At 33.4% G+C, this 23,990-nt stretch overlaps 4 protein-coding genes across 4 annotated transcripts; all 4 read left to right on the top strand.

The window, feature by feature from the left end:
- The first annotated feature begins 440 nt into the window (after positions 1-440).
- LOC112491946 (heavy metal-associated isoprenylated plant protein 43) lies at positions 441-1,778 on the top strand. Its single transcript, XM_060817789.1, has 3 exons — positions 441-498; positions 638-713; positions 1,412-1,778. Exons 1-3 carry the CDS (start codon positions 493-495, stop codon positions 1,657-1,659), a joined length of 330 nt encoding a protein of 109 aa, XP_060673772.1. The 5' UTR covers positions 441-492; the 3' UTR covers positions 1,660-1,778.
- Positions 1,779-5,655: 3,877 nt separating this feature from the next.
- LOC107421621 (cell wall / vacuolar inhibitor of fructosidase 2) lies at positions 5,656-6,189 on the top strand. Its single transcript, XM_016030900.2, has one exon. It carries the CDS (start codon positions 5,656-5,658, stop codon positions 6,187-6,189), a length of 534 nt encoding a protein of 177 aa, XP_015886386.2.
- A 1,828-nt stretch (positions 6,190-8,017) lies between these two features.
- Positions 8,018-11,664, top strand: LOC125422974 (uncharacterized). The gene is made up of 4 exons (XM_060817331.1): positions 8,018-8,132; positions 8,288-9,924; positions 10,600-10,879; positions 10,988-11,664. Exons 1-4 carry the CDS (start codon positions 8,018-8,020, stop codon positions 11,662-11,664), a joined length of 2,709 nt encoding a protein of 902 aa, XP_060673314.1.
- A 5,532-nt stretch (positions 11,665-17,196) lies between these two features.
- Positions 17,197-19,081, top strand: LOC112491937 (heavy metal-associated isoprenylated plant protein 2). Its single transcript, XM_025074435.3, has 3 exons — positions 17,197-17,798; positions 17,969-18,011; positions 18,713-19,081. The coding sequence occupies exons 1-3, from the start codon at positions 17,709-17,711 to the stop codon at positions 18,937-18,939; spliced, it is 360 nt and encodes a 119-aa protein (XP_024930203.1). The 5' UTR covers positions 17,197-17,708; the 3' UTR covers positions 18,940-19,081.
- The last annotated feature ends 4,909 nt before the right edge of the window (positions 19,082-23,990 follow it).

Raw genomic sequence — 23,990 nt, 5'->3', positions numbered from 1 at the left:
AACCTACTTTCGAAATCAACTTCTCTTTCAATATTTGAAAATGTTGGATTTTATGTCTTCCCATCAAAGACGGCAACCTTAGATACTTATTAGGCCCCTCACTCCTAATTTCAAAATTCCTGACAAAGTGTTTGGAACCTTTGATAATATTGAATGGTTGTGATCATTATTTTCCTTTTTTTTTTTTTTTAATGAGATAAATGATGAAATGTGGGGATTCTGAATGATTAGAAGTCGTTCATAGAAATAAATAAATAAATAAATAAATAAAAAATAAAAATGAATGATGCGAGTCGCCCTCGTGTAGACCCTCAAACTTGGTCAAATGTTTGACTCACGCATATATTTATAAAAATTATACAGTTGGTTTATTTTTGGGACTTATATATATATATATATATATATATATTATGTGTTGCTCACCATCTATCTTTGTAATTCCCTAATGGTCAAGCAGAGACTGAAGCTATCCCAACCAGTTATTCCCCCGAAATGAAGGTATCAAAATTGCCTTCTTCTTCATTATTATTTTTGCACTCACAAACTTCAGGTTTTCCTGTAATTTTCACACACTTATAATTAATTTTATGTTCTTGTGTTTCGATTTCGTTACATTATATGTATTTTTGTACCTCAGAGAACCGTCGTAAAAGTGAATATTAATTGCCAAATATGCAAGAGCGATGTTCTTAAAGCTGTCACCAAGCTTTCAGGTATTACGACCAATCAAAATTGCTCTTTTTTTTATTTTATATAATTTTGATATATATTATAAATTAGATGATTGATCGATAGATAGCAAACCAAGCCACAATCAAATAAAAGCATCTCCAGTAATGTTCATTAGCTCTGTCCATCAAAAATTTTTTTTACCACATCAGATAAATAGATAGCTTTTTAAGAAAATCTTTTACAATAATATTGTACAAAAAGTCTATTAAGATAAGATGGCAACAAAAATAAAAAATAAAAGCAGTCTAACAAATCTTCTACTTTTAGAAGGTCTGTCAGACAATATGATTCATAGATTCAACCTATCATCTTTCCTCTCTCCTCATCCTTTTGTAACTTTTTTCTCTCTTCTATTTTCATTCCATTTTAAATTTTAAACATAATTCATTGGAGAAGAAATGATGACCAATGATGACAAATAATAAAATTAAAATAAATATTTTTTTAATTTTAAAATCTAAAATAGAAGAGTATCCTTGAAGGTAAGTATTTAAATTTTTATAGGATCATATAGATCCCATTTTTAATATATACATCAGCATTTTCTCTAGAAAAAAGTGAGAACTAATTCCCAAAAGAATAATTCTCTCTCTCTCTCTCTATATATATACATATATATATATATATATATATATATATATATATATATATATTAATCGAATTGTATGTCACGAGACAGGTATAGATCAAGTATCAGTGGATGCAGAAAAGGGATTGTTAACTGTGGTAGGAGATGTCGATCCAGTTCTGATAGTGAAGAAGGTGAGGAAGATTGGGAAAGCAGCAGAAGTAGTAAGCGTTGGACCTCCAAAGCCTGAGCCCAAAAAGTCTCCTAAATACATATTGCTTCCTCCTTATTGTAATGACTGCCAATTTGTTGGCGTCGGCTTTACTCCTTATGATGGCAGACTTTGCCACATCCTTTGATGGGATTCCAACTATGTACCACTTCATTTGATGGTTTTCTTTAATCTGCCTTAAAAATGTAATCTACTTCCTTTACTCTGTCATTTATGGTAATTTTAGCTCATTTGATTGTGGAAGTGCCCACAAACCAATCATATCTATAATTATATCTACAACTATATAACGATTCTATATAAAAATTTAATGTTTATAATTAATAACGGTAAGGAACTCATTAATCACTTCACAAACAATCCAACAACGATTGTATTCTTCTATGATGATTTTAAATTCAAATCTTCATATCCTATACGTAAAAAGTATATATATAGTTATAGCGTAATTTAAAACAATCATAAGTTTTTTTTTTTCCCAATCTTTTTATTACTTTATATATGTATACAACTTAATTAGTTAATCTAATTACCTTAAAAAACTATAAAGAAAATTAATGAGTATGTGTTTCTAACCAACTGTTCAGAATTTTGGATCAAATAGCTAGCTGATAATTATATATATATATACATATATATATTATAATACCCATACTTCGATATTACAGTACCCTTGGAATTGACCGATGAGTTGAATAATTGCTAATTTCTTAATTGTGTAACTAAAGTCTAAAGTAAAAGTTTTGACTTTTCTTAACAATTAGTTAATTAATTATAAATATTATATTATTGCTGTAAATTAACAATAATGACTTGATCTACCAACCTACTGATGATAATAAAAATCTGGACTTAGGCAACCTAGAAGTCTAAAATTATTGCAAATGGCATGCAAGAATCATATATTGAATATTCTTACACAGCTTTAGAATAAAAATGGAAAATATAGTCTTAAATAAGTAAATATATTAATAATTAACAATTTATATATATCTCCAATAATATTATTGAATATGCCGATACAGCTTTGAAACTAAAATGGAAAATATTGTTTAAACGCAAAATTGTAATTAATAATTGACAATTTAAATTAAAAGCAGAACAAAAATTAACAATTTACATCTATCGATAGACAAAACCTCTCATGATTAACACAATTACCACACATATATGCTTATGTTAGCCTTATTTTTCTTTTCTTTTCTTGTCATTAGATTTCATTATCATTATAGTTGACCACACAAACTACTTTTGTCTCATTAACTTATTTAATAATTTCAATCCCGGTAAGAATAATAATAATAATATTTAATTGTCTACTTCTATATGGCTAATCTCTATTTCATTTCATTTTATGTGTGCGCGCGCCAAAAGTGACTGCCAGCGTCTTCCCTCACCTGGCAACCACTATAACTTATCCAACCTCCACCGTTCGATAAAGAACTCCAAGAAAAAAATGGATGCAAATCAAGCGTACGCAGTGTTCCACTGCCAAGGCTGAAATTAAAATAATATATATAATGTATTTTGTCTTCAACAAAACATTAACTTGATTACTCTAAGACAGCTGTAATGTATTAAAAGAAATTCTCTCGGAGGAAACATTAACTTCGCGAAAGTTGTCTTATATATACAGCACTATTAATTAATTACAATGTCCACGTTGCAATCTAATGTTAAATTTCTTCCACATTAAAGAAAAATTTTAGATGATGCATTGTGAAGATAATGATGCCACATATTCTGTATATTTAGTCCTTTAAACGTATATATCTTTATATATTATGTTTTTGTGTGTGGCTGTATTTTTTTTTCATTTTTTTTTTCTTTTTTGATGTAATATATATATAAATTTATGTTTTATGCATTGGATTTCATATAAATAGCGTATCAAATTGAAATTTTCTGTTTATAAAAAAAATTGTACGGCATTGTAGATACGTATATAGTGGAAAATAAAAATACTTGGATTGTGATGAAGATGAATTTGTTCCTAATATACAAAAAATATGGAGTCAATAATTGTGCTGGCTCATGGCTCATGAAAAAAGTAGATCCTTAACCCGAAAAGCCCAAATATATATATCGATACATATCCCTCTAAGCAATTGTTAACTTTATTATTATTTTTTTGATATAGGATAATGAAAACAGAGGATTCAAACTCAAATTATTTCTTTTGAGAGAAATCTCAAAATTTACTAAGAGGCCACAAATTATTTGACAAAAAAATAAATTCCAAAAGCAGTGACTGAGATGCATCAAAATGACTCAAACATCGCTATTATGTAGACAATTTCAAACCAAAGTCAAAACAACCTAGATAATACTAATCGTAATAATAATAATAAAAATAGACAACTAGAACAATTTAAAAAATAAGAACCGAATTTAATATTGTAAGACAAACTTTAATAGAAAGATTTAATTATTTGAATAATTGTAGTGCATAACTACAAAAATAATATATAGTTAGTTGGTTAATATGATTGCCTCTTTTTTTTTTTTTTTTTTTTTGGCGCTAAAATGTTACTATCATTGTTAATTTTTTCACCTTTTGTCAAAATAATATACCGTTAATTACACCTTTTGTCTCCTTAATTTTTTCATAATTATTTATTCTGGAAAAAAAAATTATCCTAACTACATCAACTACTTTTGTCTCATTATTTTGTCATGATAATTTTTAATCAACTAGTACGGACAATAATTCTTCATTTTTTGCTTAGAAGTACGGATAGGAACAGTTTTTTTACATTGCTATAGCAAATTTTTAAGTTTTATGTATGCTAAAGTAGTAATTGATTGTGGGCCATGTTGCATTCTAATGGAGAAGGTGTTTGCCACCTATTTTTGTTCGAAATTTTAGGGAAAAAAAAAAAAAAACCAGATTTGAATTTACCCAAATGTAAGATATATGATAAAAAAATTTTTAAAAAAAAATGTATTCGAATAACAACCATTGGTGTTAATCCAGATCTTAAATTCGATCCCTCCTACAGCTAAAAAAGTAAAAAGTCCCTCTGCCCCATTCTTGTCAAATTTCTCTTTTTGGTGACTAATATTTACTATACAATGACAATGAAAATATACTTCATTTACAATGTCCAAAGAAACACTCAGGGTGGTGAAAAATAAATAAATAGGGCTCATGAATCCAACTAATTTTTATGAGAAGGAAACATATGGTTCTGAATCCAAGTTATTTTAGCCCCTCGAATGGTTAGTCACTCACCCCCAATATGTAAAATAAACTCTCTAAAGTTTGTTTTAAAAAAGCGCTGATATGCTCTGCCATACCAAATCGAATAAGGGATTGACCTCTTAACCAAAAAAACAATAAATTAAAATAAAATAAAAAGAGATTGATCTTGCTCCAATTAGCAATGACTCAGTGACCCAGCCCAACAACGGCCCAGTGAATGTCAAAAATGATACTTCACATTTTGAGTCTTTGACATTTCGTTTTCGATACTCGACGTAATTAAAATCCCCAAATTAATTCGCACCGGATTTTCAGCGATATCAATTTCCCCAAAAACAGTTTTTTAAAACATAATCTAAGTTGGTCACCCAAATGCGAATTAAATTTGATTTTAATTGTATTTTTCTTCCCATATATAACTGATCAAACGTAATTTTGATGTGTTAAACATGTAATACCAAAAGATGAACCCCATAGAATATAATCTAAATTTAATTAGTCATCCACCGAAGACATAAAACAGGAAAATAAAATTTATATAATTACTTTTTTTTTTTTTTTTAAAAAGGACGAAAAACGAACTGGCACTTCGCATTTGGTAACTTATAAAATTCTTAATTTAAGACAATTTAATCACTCAAATTTTAACCTAAAATCTATTACTCAATCAATTACCGTAGACAACAACACCTTTTTAGCTTCCACTACTACTGTTACAATGAAATTATTACCCACCCCATTTCCATCAACATTCAATTTTACTTTGTACAGATACATGACCATCTCAATTAGCCAATTACGTCATTTTTTTTTTTCCATCATTAGCATAAATTCTCACTCTAAAACGTTCTATAAATTCTGCAAAAACCATCCTCACAATTTCACAGTACAATACATTAGAAAATAGCAAAGATCAAAATGGCCTCCTTTTCTTTACTTTTTGTGACGATCGTTTTGTCATTAATGCTGCCATTTTTGTCTCCTATAGCAGCGAATGAAGCATTGATAGAAAAGACATGCCATACAACTCCCTACTACGACCTTTGCCTTTCCACCCTCCATTCCGACAGCTCCAGTGGCAATGCCAACACCAAAGGTCTCGTCGAAATCATTGTCCGAAAAGCCGAAGAGAGTGTGGCGGATACAGCCGCCTTCATCGCTGACCATTTGAAGAAGAATGCAACCGAGTATGGGCAGGCCGGGCCATTGTGTGAAGACCATTATAACTCCGCGAAGCAAAGCCTTCAGGAGTCGTTGAATGACTTGCAAGCCAATCAGTTTGATGCTGCAGGAATAAAGAGCAGTGAAGCTAGGGAAAGTGCCAAGACTTGTGGCTCTGATTTTGGTAGGATTGGTTTGGATTATCCTAGTGAATTGGCACAGAGAGAAGATATGCTTGAGAAGCTTTGTGATATTGCTTCTGCTATTATTTCTTCTAGCTTTGTGGCTTGAAAGTTTATGTCTTTGTATTTAGGGCCATCTAGAATGTGGTTTCTAAAAAGACACAGAATAGATGATTTTTCTAAAATAAAATCACTAAAAAATCATTTTATTTTGTTTCACCAAATATTATATGAAGTGATTCTTGTATTGCAACTCTTTTAAATCTTTAGGATACACTGACACTGATATGTGTGTTTAGTATTATGCACTAAGAAAAAATTTATAAACAATAAATTTTATTATTATTGCCATTTGTTATTATTGATGCCAATAGGATTCATAAGTCATGATAATTTTTTTTTTTTAATAAAGAGAATCCTTGAATGATTTTTAGTTTTAAAAAATTGGTAAATAATTAAATACATCCAATTAGTATTTATATCAGTACTTATTAACAGTAAAACAAATAATAAAGCTTTTGCTATAATATTTTAAAGACATGAAATGAATGTTTCCATTGGATATTGTGATGAAATGTTTAAGTTTGTGCCTAATTTCTAGTACTTTCAAAAGTATTAATTGCAGGTTTATGGTTTCAACATTTTTAATTTAAAGCAATTTGGAAAGTGTCACATTGTGTAAACAATGCGAATATTCCTTCTTATTTGTAGAACGTTTAAGTCATTACACATATATTTTTTTAATGGACGGTAAGTGACTTAAACCTAAATGCTTAGCTAGAATTTTGAACACTAATATCATATTAATTAATTACCACAATATTGTATATCAAACTATGTTAAATTGTACTTAAAAAAAAAAAAAGAGAAGAAAAAGCTATGTGATCAATAGATTAAGATCCTATCTGGTTTTTTAAGTGTCTATTTATATTTGTTTTTAAATCTCAGATAATTCTACATTTATAAAATTTATAAACTAAAATTTTGATCACTAATAAGTTATTATTTTATTGGTTTTTATCTCTCATGATAAAATATACTATTATTTTATATTCAATATAATAAATAACTATATCAAATGATATGTCATTTGGTTTATAATTTTGTGAAATTTTTGTTGCCTGTAGTATTATTGTTAAATCTCAATCATTTATTTCAATTCTATTTAATCTGATGATCATTGGTGATACCACATTGATGGAGGAACAACAGCAACATAGCTCAGCAGCTCGGCAACTCGGCAGCAACATAACTCGGCAGCTCGGCGGCAACATAGCTCGGCAGCAACACAGTAGCTCGGCAACAGTAGCTTGGCAGCAACAACAAGCTCGGCAACACCAACAATAGCACCATTTTGATCTTTCTAAAATAATTGTTTAAAACACACCCTTTTCATTTTAGGTTTATATATGTAATAGTTTGCCACCTTTCAGGTAGACAATTTTTTTGATCTTTTCCAACATATGAAATAGCTTGGCGACCAAGCTAAGTTTCCAGTAGCTTCCTTTGCTAGTTGTTTTGTGAATGGTAAATTCATTTTTTTGTTTAATTGAAAGCTCCTACATCAAATTGGTATCAAAGCTCGGAAAACGCCGAGAAATCTGCCATGGCCAATTTTGAAGAAGAAAGTAGTCAGACCACCTGTGAAGATCAAAATACCAAAGCTGTATTGACAGCGATACGGGGTGTTGAACAGCAAATCGAAAATCTGACGAAGGTAATTTAACAAACCTTGCTCCAACATTCAACACCACCATCCATGACTCCACCCATCGCTGGATCGAGGGACAGAGAGTTAGCTCGTCACCCTCCAGTGGCTCACTGAACTCCCACCACATAACACCCACCACTGTGACCAGAATTTCCCTTAGTCATAGATCTGCCACCACCACCTCACTCTCCACCGAATTATCATCACTTTCAGTTGCCTCTACAAAATGGTGACTCCGATGATGATATTGAAGCTACTCTTTTTGACAATCCTCACCGATAACCTGGAGACTTCCTTCCAAACCACCATTTCGGTCATCCAGGACCACCACAACCACCCAGGTACAATTTCAACTGAGAAATAGATTATAAAATTAAAATTGATCTACCAACGTTTGATGGGCAAGTTGAAATAGAAAGTTTCTTGGATTGCATCCACAATGATGAGTCCTTCTTAGATTACATGAATATCTCAGAGACACAATAGGTCAAATTAGTGGCTTATAAGCTCAAAGGAGGTGCTTCTACTTGGTGGGAGCAATTACAAGCTAATCGAATAAAAGAAGGGAAGGAACCCGTTAGATCTTGGCACAGGATGAAACAACTCTTGAAGGCTCGTTTCTTACCTGAGAACTATGATCAAATACTTTATGAGCAATATAATAGTTGTCAACAAGGCACTAGAACGGTGAATGAATATACAACAGAGTTCTTTCGGCTTAGCTTACAGGAAACAGAGAGGCAGCAAGTAGCGAGGTACATACATGGTCTTCAAAAGCCAATTAGAGAAAAGCTACATCTGAGCCCAATTGCCAACCTCAATGCCGCTGTTAATTTGGCCAACCGAGTAGAGAAACAAATGACACTGCCAGACTCAACTACAAGACCCCCACACAACTGGAAACCAATTTCTGATTTCTACACCGATAAGTCCAAGCAGTACCACCCTCATCCTAAGGTGTCAAATTCTACTAATCCCATTTTTAAACAACACCAAGATTATAATGCCAAAGTTGCAGCAGAGACACCTATGACTCCCACACACAATACCCATCCAGTCAAGCCTTCCAATTACCCAACGACCGACCCATATGCTAAACCATATCCCATTAAGTGCTTCAAATGCAATCAGGTGGGGCATCGGTCAAGTGAATGTCCTCAAAAGAAACTTATGCACATGCATGAAGAAGTGGATGATTATGGAGGTGAAGATGAATATGATGGGGCTGATTTGATTAAGGCCACTGAAGAAGTTAGTGGGGAAGATATTGATGGGGACCCAATCGTATGCATTTTACAGAAAGTTCTCTACTCAGCTAAAAGGTACACTCCTACTCAAAGACACATTCTTTTTAAAACTAAATGTACCATAAATGGCAAGATATGTGAGGTTATAATAGATGGGGGAGGTACCGAAAATGTTGTTTTTAAGGCTTTGGTTGCTACTTTGAACCTACCTACTAAACCACATCCAAAGCTATACAAAATTGGATGGGTCAAGCAAGATTCAGACATTAAGGTTCAAGAAATGTGCAATTTGACTTTCTCCATTGGAAACAACTACGTAGACACCATAGATTATGATGTGATTAAGATGAATGCTTGTCACTTGCTGTTGGGAAGACCATGGTTGTTCGATAGAGATGTACAACATAATGGGAGGAAAAATACTTACTCTTTTATTTGGCATAATAAGAAGATTGTTCTTTTGCCACCTTCTTCCCAAGCTGAGAATTCTACAAAAAAACACAATGCCAAACAACCATCCAACCACCCTTCCCGAGACCACACCCTCATTGCTGATGTTAACCATTTTCCAATCCACACCACCTCAATCCTAGCCCTCATCCTCAAAGATAGCCAGACTCCCAATACCAACCTAGTTCCTCTGGCTGTTCAAGCTTTCTTAACAGAGTATAGTGATTTATCTCCTGATGAATTACCAAATGAGCTGCCACCTTTAAGAGATATTCAACATAATATTGATCTCATACCTGGAGCTAGATTACCAAATCTTTCACACTATCGTATGAGTCCCAAAGAGCATGCTATTCTTCAAGAAATTGTGGATGATCTGCTCACTAAGAACTTGATCAGGCCTAACCTTAGTCCATGTGCCGTTCCAGCCTTTTTGGTCCCAAAGAAAGACAAAACATGGCGAATGTGTGTGGATAGCCGAGCAATCAATAAAATTACCATCAAATATAGGTTTCCTATCCCACGGTTGGAAGATATGTTAGACAAGCTTGAGGGCTCCACAATTTTTTCTCAGCTTGACCTCAAAAGTGGCTATCATCAAATAAGGATACGTCCGGGGGATGAATAAAAGACAGCTTTCAAAACTAAGGAAGGCTTATATGAATGGCAGGTCATGCCCTTTGGACTTTGTAATGCCCTAAGCACTTTCATGCGCCTCATGAATCAAGTCCTAAAGCCTTTCATTGGTCGTTTTGTGGTCGTCTACTTTGACGATATCCTAATCTATGGCCGCTTCGAGGAAGATCATTTGTTTTAGATGAAACAAGTTTTCCAAACACTCAGAGATAACAAGTTGTACCTTACTATACAAAAATGTGAATTCTTCACTGACAAACTCCTCTTTTTAGGTTTCATTATAAGTAAAGAAGGCATACACACCGATCCAAAGAACATTCAAGCTATTCTTGACTGGCCTCAACCCCAAAATGTCACCGAACTTCGCAACTTCCATGGCCTTGCCACTTTCTATAGAAGGTTCATCAGAAATTTTAGTGACATCGCAGCTCCTCTAACAGCTAGCCTCAAGAAGAATGACTTTCGATGGGAGTAGCCCCAGCAAGACAGTTTCAATTTGCTGAAAAAGAAGCTCACTAATGCTCCTGTTTTGCCACTCCCGAACTTTGATAAAGTCTTTGAGGTTGAGACAGATGCTTTTAAAGTGGGCATTGGAGCTGTCCTAACTCAAAAAGGATGCCCACTTGAATTCTTTAGTGAGAAGCTTTGCCCTGCCAGACAAAAATGGTCCACTTATGAGCAAAAATTGTATGCTGTCATTAGAGCTTTTGATCACTGGGAACATTACCTGATTCAAAAAGACTTTATTTTACATAGTAATCACCATCCCCTCAAGTATCTCAACTCCTAAAAGAAGCTCAATGATTTACATGCCTGTTGGCTTGAATTTCTTCAAAAATTCCACTATGCTTTTCACCATAAAGAAAGTCATCGAAACATAGTTGCTGATGCTCTTAGTCGTAAATATACCTTGCTCATTGTTCTTAAGTTCAATTTGGAAGATTTTGCTCATCTCAAAGACTTGTATTCAACAGATGAAGATTTCTTTTTCATCTGGGAACAGTGTCAATTTCATAATGCCATGGGAGATTACCACATCACTGAGGGATTTCTGTTTAAGGGAGACCAACTTTGCATTCCTAGAACTTCTCTTCGTGATTTCATTATACATGACCTTCATTTGGGCGATCCAGCTACCCATGCCGGTCGTGACAAAACAATTGCAGCTGTCACTCACCATTTCTTTTGGCCAAAGATGAAAGCTCAAATTGCCTCCTATGTTGCCTGTTGCCCTGTGTGTCAAATTGCCAAAGGCCAATCTCAAAATACAGGTCTGTACACCCCTTTGCTAGCCCCTACCACCATCTGGGAAGGCCTCTCCATGAATTTTGTTCTAGGCCTTCCAATGACGGTCCGCCATGTTGACTCCATTTTTGTTGTGATCGATCGTTTCTCCAAGATGGCTCATTTTCTTCCTTGCAAGAAAGCATCTGATGCAAGTTACATTGCCCACTTGTTCTTTCGTGAAGTAATCCATCTGCATGGCATTCCAAAATCAATAACATCTGACCGTGATGTTAAATTTGTTAGCCATTTCTAGAGGGTTCTCTAGAAGAAATTTGACACGAAGCTTCAATTTAGCAGTCCATACCACCCACAGACCGATGGCTAAACTGAAGTAATCAACCACATTTTTGGCAACATGCGTCGTAGCCTGGCCTCAGACAAGCCAAAACAATGGGATTCTATGTTACCACAAGTGGAATTTGCCTGTAACAGTATGGTCAACCGTTCTACTGGTCTTCAACCTTTTGCTATTGTCTACATAAAGGTGCCCAATAACACCATTGATCTTGTGGCTCTCCCACTTCCCCATCACCAAGGATCTGCTACCTTCATCTAAAACTAAGCTCAGTTTCACCGGGATGTTCAAAACCAAATTGAATAAGTCAACCTTCGATATAAAGCTGCTATAGATGCTCATCGTCGCCACAAAATATATAAAGAAGGTGATCTAGTTATGGTTTACTTGAGGAAAGAACGATTCCCAGCTGGTATCTATAACAAGTTACAACCCCGCAAGCTTGGTCCTTTTACTATCACCAAACGTGTGGGAGACAATGCATACCATGTGGAACTCCTTGATGACCTTCATATCTCTCCTGTGTTTAATGTTTCATACCTCAGCCCATACCTTCCACCAGATAATTCACCTACTCTTTCCTTACATCTCGAGGATGAGTTTCTTGACACCAGGGAGGAATTGATGGAGGAACAATAGCAACATAGCTCAGCAGCTCGGCGGCAACATAGCTCGACGGCAACATAGCTCGACAGCACCAACAACAGCACCATTTTGATCTTTTTGGAATAATTGCTTAAAACGTACCGTTTTCATTTTACGTTTATATATGTAATAGTTTGCCAGCTTTCGGGTAGACAATTTTTTTGATCTTTTCCAACATATGAAATAGCTTGGCGACCAAGCTAAGTTTCCAACAGCTTCCTTTGCTGGTTGTTTTGTGAATGGTAAATTCATTTTTTTGTTTAATTGAAAGCTCCTACATCACACATCATTTAATGGCATATGTTTTTCACAAGATCAATAAAGCCTTTATGCATGCAATAAGCTTGACCTTTTAATTTTGACTTTTTGTGTTCGTTCGAGGGAAACCAACAAGAACTACCATAGCCATTTTTGAAGGAAAAGAGGTTTCAAGGTATAAAAATAGAATTTTACTTGCTAAATCTCAAATAACTATCAGATCTCCTAAAAAGCTAGAGGTTTCAAGGTATAAAAATGGAATTTTACTTGCTGAATCTGAAATAAGTATTAGATCTCCAAAAAAACTTCTAACATTTTTGCTTGGAAGTTGGAACCTCAGTCGTCTTAGACCGAATTCTTCTGGTTCAATTGTAACTAGATTGCAATGGATTAGAGACCTACAAATACTTTTTATTTAAAGATACCTTGTTCATAATATATTACTATTTATTTATATTTATATATATATATATATATATATTTTTAAAGAGACTAGAAGTTTTTCTTTGGGGCATCAGGAGAAAATAACAAAACCGTGCATCCATTAAGACAATAGATATCAATTTCCCTTGGGTTCTTTCCTAGCTAAAAGCAATTTGATACGTTAATGTTCAAGTCCTTTCTTTCACCACAAACCTTGAGTCTTTTGAAAGGAATAAGACCAAGGTTTGAAAATTTTTGGATGAATAATAGTTTTTTTTTTCTTTTTTTTTTTGGGATTCCACGAGTAAAATCCCATTTTTAAACCTTCTGGCCCTCTTCCTTTTTTTCTCCATTGGTACTGTTCTTTTCCTTCAAGATGGCTATGGCGGCTTGCCGCTGTTAATTATCTTCAGATAAACACGGAAAGCCAAAAATAAAAATAAAAGGTCACATGTATTGCACAAATATAAGGGCTTTAGTGATCAGGTGAAAAATATATGTTATTAATTGATATAACATCACCAATGACCATTAGATTAAATAGAGTTTAAAAGATGGTTAAAATTTAAAAGTAAGCATAAACAATCATTTAAAAAAACACACAGAGGATCTCATTCAGTAATGAAAATTGTGAAGTCTGAAGTTCATATTGTAAGTGAATTTTCATTTCATTTTTGTTGATATTGTTTTCTTTTTTTAATATTGAAAATTAATATCTGAATATTATGATGTTATGTATATATAGTTTAAATCATGATATTTACGTTACTTTTTATTTATAATCTGGTAATTGTTACCATCATTTGGGTAGTTGGTTCACGAATAATAACGACAACTAATAAACATTATCTTTTGATGATCCTTTTTTTCCCTTTTTTTTTGTTTTTTGTTTTTTTTTTTTTGAAGAAAAGAGGAAATATATTAAACGGGAGTTCCATAAGCTTGGATAAGAGCATAAAGCCAGATAGTTCCATACTCAATCCAGGAAAAATTTTTCAGTACACATTGTGTAATGACTTGGAATTTTATATGGTACACATGACTAGTTATAAAATGCCATGTCTATTATTAATTACATATCATAATAAAAACTGTCAAATCATCTAAAACACATTTTTACCCTTTTTAACGTTTTCCATTTTTATTTTATTTTATTTTATTTTTTTCGTATAGACCTTCTTTTTTTCTTCTTATTAGGGCCTGCAACATATATGTCAATTTCAATATCCATCTAGATCCATAGACGTTAATGTGGGTAGGATAGAACAATTTGGATAACACCAATTTGCTCGTCTTCTCTGCCCATTTGGATTTACACCTATTTATTCATACATAACTTTGATGGAAAACTGTCTGTATTTACACTGCCATCTTATACCATGGATGCCTCCATGACACCCATTTTATTTTATTTCCTATTTCTTCCTTTAGACTCTTCTCTTTCCAACTTATCCCTTAGAATATAAACAGATCCCTTGGAGTATAAACAGAAACATCTCAGTTTTCCTCTCTTAACTAAATTAACTTGATTATTCTTTTTTTTTTATTGCATATTTAACCAGCATAAATATAGGAAAAGCACATGACTGAGAAGAATTTGCTGGGGCGGATAGTGGATAGATGGATGTTGTAGTGTGCACAATAGCCGCTGGATAGAAGGAAAAATAAAAAACGGATGCAAAATTTGAACATAACTGCATTAATCTTTTAATCTGACCTGTAATTGCTTTTAAAAAAAAAAATCTGACCTATTATTAATATTAAATGTGGAATTACATGAGTGGCTATATGTACCAAGTCAACTGGTACACAATGTGCATAGAAAAATTTCTCCTCAATCCAGATAATAGGCCAGGCTTGGAACAATGTAAATAGATGTAATTATAAATTTAATCATAAAGTTTCCCTTGCAGATGTGAGACTAATACTTCTTTTTCCGAAGACCAATACTTTGTCAAAGTCTTTTGCCATAGTTTTTCTTTCATTAAATATTAACTATTAGGTCGTTGCAATTTGATGATTTTTTAGCAATAAATAATTTTTTTTTCCCACATCAAAGGAGATATTTCAAATGACAAATTGTAAAGTTTTTTTTTTTTTTTCTTTCCTGAAATGGCAAGTTGTATGTTCAGAATGATCAATGTTAATTAGATGCTTGTAAATAGACTTCTTAAACTTCGTCAAATGTTTGACAGTATATATTTTCTATAAATATAAAGCTCTCCACCTTTGCAGTCCCCATACTGAGAGCAGACAGTTAATCAGTCCAACTCCAACCTTATTATCTGAACAAGGTTGCTTCCCCAAGATGAAGGTATAGATATATGTCAAATGCTTTTCCCGCATTTTGTTTGGTTTCTACTTGGACATTATTTTGTATTGAGATATAGTCAGCAAGCAAAAAAAATATGTGCATATATATAGAGTTTTTGTATATTGGATATTCATATATTTTTAATATGTAAATACATTTAAAATAATGATTTTTAAAGAAATTATTGTTAGTATATTTGTGTTTAGCATATATCCATTCGGTAGAAAAATTATATATATATATATATATATATGGTTTTGTGCTTAATTCCATCATGTATTTTTGTATGGCAGAAAACTGTGATAAAAGCAAAACCGACATACTAAAAGCGTCACCAAGCTTTCAGGTATACATATAACGTTGTATCCAACTTATGATGGCATTATCAGTTGGATTTCATGTAAACCTGGTAATTCATTCTAATTTGATAGGCTTCGGTAATTCATATGTATGTTATTATCTGACAGATAACATCAATCATAATTTTAACGTTATTGTTCATCATATTAGTACCGTACATATAAAATATGTATAATATTATATTCAAAGTTAAACTCTTATTAGATTGATTTAAAATAAAATTTCATTAGAACAATTTTTTTTATTGAACAGTTAATCAACGTATAAAATTATGTGTTAATTGTAGTTTGCTAATTTCAATTGAAACTTTTAACTTTCAAAAATAACAATATAAACCTTCAATTTTATAATTTGTTACGTATTACTCCATTTCAATTTAACCAAACAAATTATTGGTAAGATTTTTGTCCCCATGTTTTTTTTTTTTTTTTCTTTCTAATCAACACTCTAACGTCATTTTTCAAAGTGTGGAGCTTTTAATCCATTATAAAAACAAGTTCTTAGGTGATATAGATATTTGTTTAGTCAAAATTGTAATTAGACAAATCTGTAGGAAATTGAAAAAAATTAACAGTTTAAATCATTGCTTTTCAAAGTTTGAAAGCTTGTAGATCTAAATTATACAATTCTACAAATCAAAAATAGAAAGCTTGTAGATCTAAATTATACAATTCTACAAATCAAAAATACAAAGGTGCAATTAAACCTAAAATTAATATTCATATATATATATATATATATATATTTAATCTTGAATATCGGTATGCATATATAATATAAAAAATTAATGATTACAGGTATAGACGAAGTATCGGTGGATGGAGAGAAGGAACTGTTGAATGTGGTCGGAGATGTGGATCCAGTGTTGGTTGTAAAAAAGGTAAGGAAACTAGGCAAAGTAGCACAGATTGTCAGTGTTGGACCTCCTGAATCTAAAGATCCAGAAACACCTGAAAACGTATCTCTTCCTCCATATTCAATGACTGCCAAGACAGTAGCAGAGATAATTAATTATTTAATTAACCTACATAGACAGTAGGAAGTAGATATTTTTTATGTTTAATTAATCTTTTTTGGGTTCTAATTAATTTAAATTCCAACCAATTTTTTTTTATAGATGGAATATTAAGATGATAAGTTGAACACTAGAAAATAAAAAACATGGAATTATCAAGGGAAAAGCTTCCCGTGGCGCCACGTGGCGGCTCACTTGGTCCAAAAAACCATTTTTTATACACACTTGAAAAAAGCGGAGCAGGTTTTGGTTTTTCAGAGTCCGCCTCCAAAAATATATAAATAAAAAAAACAGAGAGAGAGAGAGAGAATAAAACAAATGTTTTAGGAGTGATTAGTCCTTTTCTGCAAAAAGGAGTCCAAGTTCTCTTCATGTAAGAATATGGGTCCCACTCTCTCTCTCTCTCTCACCCTTTTTCTCTCCGCCTTTTATTTCTTTCTGCTCCCTCTACGAAACAATGGTGCAAACTCTTTCCCTCTCTCTCTCTCTCTGTACTTTTCTTTCTCTCCCTTGAAATTCCATATTCATATCCCCATTTTTCTCTGTTTGAAATTTGAAATAAGCATTGTAGAGAGTGAAGGGAGATTTTTTTTTTATAAAATTTTTTCTTCTTCTTCTTCTTTTTCTTCTTTTTCTTCTTTTATTTTTTTATTTATTATCTTAATTTTTGTTGTTAGTTGCTGTAATGGGGAGCTGAAAATTTTGGGAAGATCGAAAAAATCAAAAAAAAAAAAGGCGTGGTTTTTGTGCTCCACCGCTTCCTTCGCTCTTACAGTTTTTTTTTTTTTTTTTTTCTCTCTCTCTCTTCTGGCACTGGGAAAATCAGTTGTTTAGATTACGTGGAGGGTGTGCAATCTTCTCGTGACAGATGGAAAACAGGTTGGCAAAACATATGAAGGAGTGCCGTTTTTGAACCAAAAAAAACAGTAAAAAAAAGAGACAAAAAACCACTTCTCTTCTCCTTTATAGTATAGACTTATAGCATAGATGTATTGCTCATCATCGAATATTTGTAATTCCCTAATCCTGAAGCACACACTGAAGCTATCCCAACCAGTTATTTCCCTCGAAATGAAGGTATCAAAATTGCCTTCTTCTTTATTATTATTTTCGCACTCACAACTTCAGGTTTTCCTCTAATTTTCACACACTTATAATTAATTTTATGTGCATGTGTTTCGGTTTCGTACATTATATGTATTTTTGTACCTCAGAAAACCGTGGTAAAAGTGAATATTAATTGCCAGATATGCAAGAGCAATGTACTTAAAGCTGTCACCAAGCTTTCAGGTATTACGACTAATCAAAATTGCTCTTTTTTTTTTATATATATAATTTTGATATATATTATAAACTAGATTATTGATCGATGGATAGCAAACCAAGTCACAATCGAATAAGATCAAAATATTCATCGTCTTTCTGAAAGACAACCGTCGATTTGCTTTGTTAGAACCAGTACATTTTAAATGTGAAGATAAGATTAATTAAATTGACGAACAATAAACAAATATTATTGTACAATATATATATATATATATATATAAAACATATATAGATATATATAAAATAGAATAGACTTTTTGGAAATTATTTTCCAAGAGATATGATGATATGAAAAATAAAAATCTACATTAATTAGTGCGTTTGGTTTTACATGCTAATTTTAAAAAAATAATAATAAAAAAATTATTTATCACTATTATTAATAAATGATCATCTATAAAATTTATATGATAAATAAAATTTAAATGAAAACTATTAAACAGTTTACTTTAAAGATATAAAAATAATAAAATAAAAAAGTGCATCTTTAAAAGTAAATATTTAAATATTTATGGAATGACATAGATCCCATTTTTAATATATACATCAGCATTTTCTCTGAAAAAAGTGAGATGTAATTCCCAATAGAATAATTCTCTCTCTCTCTCTCTCTCTCTATATATATATATATATATATATTAATCGAATTGTATGTCATGAGACAGGTATAGATCAAGTATCAGTGGATGCAGAAAAGGGATTGCTAACTGTAGTAGGAAATGTAGATCCAGTTTTGATAGTAAAGAAGGTGAGGAAGATTGGGAAAGCCGCAGAAGTAGTAAGCATTGGCCCTCCAAAGCCCGAGCCCAAAAAGTCTCCTAAATCCGTATTGCTTCCTCCTTATTGTAATGACTGCCAACTTGTACGCTGGCGTCGACTTTACTTCTTATGATGGTAGACTTTGCCACATCCTTTGATGGGATTCCAACTATGTACCACTTCATTTCATGGTTTCCTTTAATCTGCCTTAAAAATGTAATTACTTCCTTTACCCTGTCAATTATGATCATTTTAGGTCTTTTGATTGTGGAAGTGCCCACAAACCAATCATATCTATAGCTATATAAAGATTCTATATAAAACTTAAATTTTTATAAGTAATAATTGTTGTAGAATTCTTGAACTCACTTCAATAAAGAAAATACTAAACAAGAACACACAAAATTACCGAGGTTCGGTCAAAATCGACCTACGTCCTCGTTGCTCAAGTGTTGAGCTTCTGCATTATAGAAAAATGGTGTTTACAAGCTTAATAACAGACCATCAATGGTGAATTCACACAAGAATACCCAAACCAATACCCAAGATCCCAATACACCCATTCACTCTTCAATCTCCACAGAGATCTCTCTCAAACCCACGTTGAGAACGCAAAGAAAAACAAGAAAGAATGGCTCTCAAAACTCACGGGACTCTCTTTGCACACAGCTACACACGGTCTGCAATTTTTTTCCTTTTTTTGGCTCTCTATTTTTCTATCTGCACCAGCAAGAAGAAGACTAAATATACATATATATCCAAAACAAGAAACGGTGCATTCAACTAACTCTAGCAGCTCCAACGTGGCAGGTAACTTATGAAATATCCTTTCTGCCCTTCATTATTGCTGCAGTAAAATGATGCCGTTTTGGACTTGCAAAATTCCCTTCTTTCTTCTCTTTTTAACAGCTTGTAAACACATATATATTGGTGACCAGATTTGAGGATTATTTTTCTCACATATCTCCACCTAATCCTCAAATCATTCACCAAATGTAGAAACTAACAACACCATCCCAGCAATCATCAACTCTCACCAAATTCAGCCTACTCCTACTCTGAGCAAGCTTTTGCATGCATTGAACTTGCTCAAGGGCAAGACCTTAGTTCCCATATCAGAGGGATTAAATTCAGTTGGTATCTTCTCCAACTTAAAAACTTGCTGAGTTACCATGTCACGAATGAAGTGATACTTGAATATGTTTAGACCTCTCATGGAATACAGGATTCTTGCATAAGTGAATTGCACTCTGACTGTCAGAGTATAAAACAACCTCCCCATCAAGCACCTTCAACTCCATTAGCAATCCTTTAAGCCAAATTGCTTCCTTGGCAGCTTCAGTAGCTGTTATATACTCAGCCTCTGTTGTGGACAAAGCCACAACTGGTTGTAATTGTGATTTCCAACTTATGCAATTTTCACACAAAGTAAATGCATAAGCTGAAATGGATCTTCTCTTGTCCCTATCTCCTGCATAATCTAAATCTAAATAACCATTGAGCTCAACACTCTCTTGATTACCTTTGTAAATCAATCCCTCATTCAAAGTTTGCTTCACATATTTAAGCAACCATTTCATAGCCTCCCAATGAGCTTTACCCGGATTTGCCATATATCGGCTAAGGACACTAACAGCATATGCTAGATCTGGCCTTGTACAAATTATTGTGTACATAACTGAACCAACAGCATTGGAGTATGTAATTCTTACCATATCTTCTTTCTCTTGCTCTGTAGTAGGACATTGATTAGCTGAAAGTTTGAAGTGTCCTCCAAGTGGAACATTTACCACCTTGGCATGATCCATAGCAAATCTTGAAACCACTTTTTGCAAGTAAGAAGTTTGCGGCAGCTTCATCTATGATTTTCTCCTATCTCTGGCAATCGAAATTTCCAAAATCTTCCTTGCTTCTCCTAGATCCTTCATATCAAATTCAGATTTAAGCAACTCCTTGACTGATTGTATCACCTTCAAATTTGGACCAGCCACCAACATATCATCCACATAAAGGAGAAGATAGACAGCTCTATCACTCATAGTATCTTTAAAATATAGGCAACTATCAAAACCACTTCTTGTAAATCCAGCTTCTACCACAAAAGAATCAAATCTCTTGTACCACTGCCTTGGTGATTGTTTGAGACCATATAATGACTTCTTAAGTAAGCACACAAGCTCTCCACCTTTTTTCATAACTTTGAAGCCTTCAGGTTGTCTCATATAGATAGTTTCTTCCAAACTTCCATGTAAAAAGGTTGTCTTTACATCAAGCTGCTCCAATTCCCAATTGAATTAAGTTACTAAGACCAAAATTGTTCTTATTGTGGTATACTTCACAACTGGAGAGAAGATCTCATTATAATCTATGCCCTCCACTTGTGTAAAACCCTTAGCCACAAGTCTGGCTTTAAACCTCACTGGTTCAGCACTTGTAATCCCTTACTTGACCTTAAAAATCCACTTGCAATCCACTATTTTCTTATTTGTAGGAGCTGAAACTAAATCCCATGTTTTGTTCTCCTGAAGTGAATTCATCTCCTCTTTCATGGCTTCCATCCACTTAGATGCTTACTTAGACTTCATAGCCTCCATATAAGACCTTGGTTCATTGTCTACCAAGTCTTGATATGCAACCAAGGCATATGCTATATAATCTGCATAGCTGTACCTCTTGTTGGGTTTGATTTGCCTCTTTGCTCTATCTCTAGTTAACAAATATCCCAGAGAAGCTAATAATTTCTGATTTGACCTTGGGGACTGCTGTACCATTTGTTCTTCAACTGTATCTTCATCAGAAAATGATGAGGTTGGTGTCCTTGACTCAATTAATCCACTCTCTTCATTAGCTGGCTGCCCCTCTAACTCGTCAGCACCTTGACCATTATCATCACCATCTTGGTTCTCCACCTGATTTGGTAAGATAAGCTGCTTCTTGTCCAATTTATGCTCAGATTGTGTACCTGTAGGGTTAGTAACTTTGCAAGGCATAGTATTTTCATCAAATATCACATCCCTGCTTATTATGACTTTAAAACCTGAATTTTCTCTAACCCACAGCCTAAATCCCTTGACACCTTGAGCATAACCTAGGAAAACACACTTCACACTTCTAGGTTCAAGCTTTCCTTCAGATTGGTGTGCATAAGCAGCACATCCAAACACTTTAAGATTATTATAATCTGGTTGCTTTCCAGACCAAACATGTTCAGGTGATTTAAACTCTAAAACAGTAGATGGAGACAAATTAATCAAGTGCATGGCAGTCATAACAGCTTCACCCCAAAATAAATTTGGCAATCCAGAAGACACAAGCATACATCTCACTTTATTAAGCAGTGTCCTATTCATCCTTTCAGCTACATCATTTTGTTGTGGTGTGTGCTTTACTGTCCTATGCCTTAAAATACCATGGTTTTTACAAAAAATATCAAACTCATTATTACAAAACTCCAAACCATTATCAGTCCTTAAAGCTTTTACAAGTTTATTAGTTTGATTTTCAACAAGTAACTTCCATTCCTTAAACTTTGTAAAAGCTTCATCCTTGGATTTCAACAAATAAATCCATACTTTCCTAGAATGATCATCAATAATGGATAAAAAATATCTATTTCCATTTTGAGTTTGTACTTTGGCAGGGCCCCATAAATCAGCATGCACATAATCTAACACAAATTTAGCTTTACTTGTGCTTCAGTTAAAGCTCAACCTGTGTTGTTTTCCTAAAACATAATTTTCACAAAAATCAAGGTTGCTGATCATATCCTTGCCAAATACACCTTGCTTATTCAAATAATACAAACCCTTTTCACTAATATGACCCAACCTATTATGCCATAGGTTTGTTTTATCCACAAAAGACCCAACAGATGCATTACTAGAATTATTAACAGTTTTACCAAGTAAAACATACAAACTGTTTTTCTTAACACCTTTCATGGCAACATATGCACCTTTAGTAATTTTCATTACACCATTTTCAGTTTTGCATGAATAACCAAAATCATCAAGCATTCAAAGAGAAATCAGATTTCTTTTTAAACTAGGAACATGTCTCATAGAAGAAAGTGTTTTCACAGTGCCATCATACATTTGCAACTGAATATCACCAATACCAACAACTTGGCATGACAGATTATTACCTAGAAGCACCTGACCACCATCACACTTAGTGTAGGATTGAAAACAACCTAAACTTGGGCACATATGGAATGAGCAACCAGAGTCTAGCACCCATTCAGAGCCATTTTGTTCAGAGGTGACAGCAAGAACCTCTGCTGGGTCTGATTCAGTGGAGGCTATGGCCAAGTCTCCACTTTCTTGGCTTTTTTGTTTTTCATCTCTCTTTTTCTTAAAGCAACTCTTAATGAAGTGGCCTTCTTTCTTACAATAGAAACACTTTTTACCTCTAGGCCTAGACTTAGACCTGTAACTGTCTCTAGATTTACTTCTATGGTCATTTTGACCCCAACTTCTATTGACAGTTCTGCCTCTTACATTGAGACCTTCACCTTTGTTTTCAGATTTTAACTCTAAGTCTCTAGATTTCAGGGCACTCACCACTATGTCTAAAGACAACTCATCCCTACCATACTTTATAGCATTCTTGACCTCTCTATATGTTTCTGGCAATGAATTAAGCAATATCACAGCATTATGTTCATCACTAAAGACAACCTTACAATTAGCAAGATCCAATATCAATCTGTTAAAAGCATCAAGATTGGTATCCAAGTCTTTAGCTACATCCATTTTGAAACCAAAAAATTATTCCAATAATAAGATTCGGTTAGGGAGAGATTTTACCAAATAGAGTTGTTCCAATCTGGTCCACATTTCAGCAGTGGTTTTGACGTCATCCACCTTCCTCGAGACATTGTCTGAAAGATGCAAAATGATGGTGCTCATCGCAATTTCATCCATCTCCATCTTCTTTTCTTCAGTAACAGACTCGTAAAAGGAATTGTCAATTGCTTTGGCCACCTTCATCTGTACCAAGACTGCTCTCATTTTCTTACGCCATAAGAGGAAGTCACCCTTCCCATTGAAGACCTCCAATTCCAGCTTGGCCGACATTGTTGAGGATTGAAGAAGAAAACCCCACTTTCAGAATTAATTTGACCAAGAATTGACGTTGAACCTAAAGTGCAGAAAGACACGAATCAGAGAAATTTTTGTCAAC

Source organism: Ziziphus jujuba, chromosome 5 (genome assembly GCF_031755915.1).
Source record: "Ziziphus jujuba cultivar Dongzao chromosome 5, ASM3175591v1".
Taxonomy (NCBI): Eukaryota; Viridiplantae; Streptophyta; class Magnoliopsida; order Rosales; family Rhamnaceae; genus Ziziphus; species Ziziphus jujuba.
Note: the sequence above shows the minus strand (reverse complement) of the source record. Positions and strands in the feature narration are given on the sequence as shown.

Bases quoted from the DNA above. Each gene is read 5' to 3' on its own strand.
- LOC107421621 (XM_016030900.2), top strand. From the start codon at position 5,656: ATGGCCTCCTTTTCTTTACTTTTTGTGACGATCGTTTTGTCATTAATG.
- LOC112491937 (XM_025074435.3), top strand. From the start codon at position 17,709: ATGTATTGCTCATCATCGAATATTTGTAATTCCCTAATCCTGAAGCAC. The intron at 17,799-17,968 runs GTATCAAAATTG...ATTAATTGCCAG, and splicing joins TTATTTCCCTCGAAATGAAG to ATATGCAAGAGCAATGTACT. The intron at 18,012-18,712 runs GTATTACGACTA...GTCATGAGACAG, and splicing joins AGCTGTCACCAAGCTTTCAG to GTATAGATCAAGTATCAGTG.
- LOC125422974 (XM_060817331.1), top strand. From the start codon at position 8,018: ATGGTGACTCCGATGATGATATTGAAGCTACTCTTTTTGACAATCCTC. The intron at 9,925-10,599 runs GTCCCAAAGAAA...CGATGGGAGTAG, and splicing joins GTGCCGTTCCAGCCTTTTTG to CCCCAGCAAGACAGTTTCAA. The intron at 10,880-10,987 runs GTAATCACCATC...TTCACCATAAAG, and splicing joins AAAAGACTTTATTTTACATA to AAAGTCATCGAAACATAGTT.
- LOC112491946 (XM_060817789.1), top strand. The intron at 714-1,411 runs GTATTACGACCA...GTCACGAGACAG, and splicing joins AGCTGTCACCAAGCTTTCAG to GTATAGATCAAGTATCAGTG.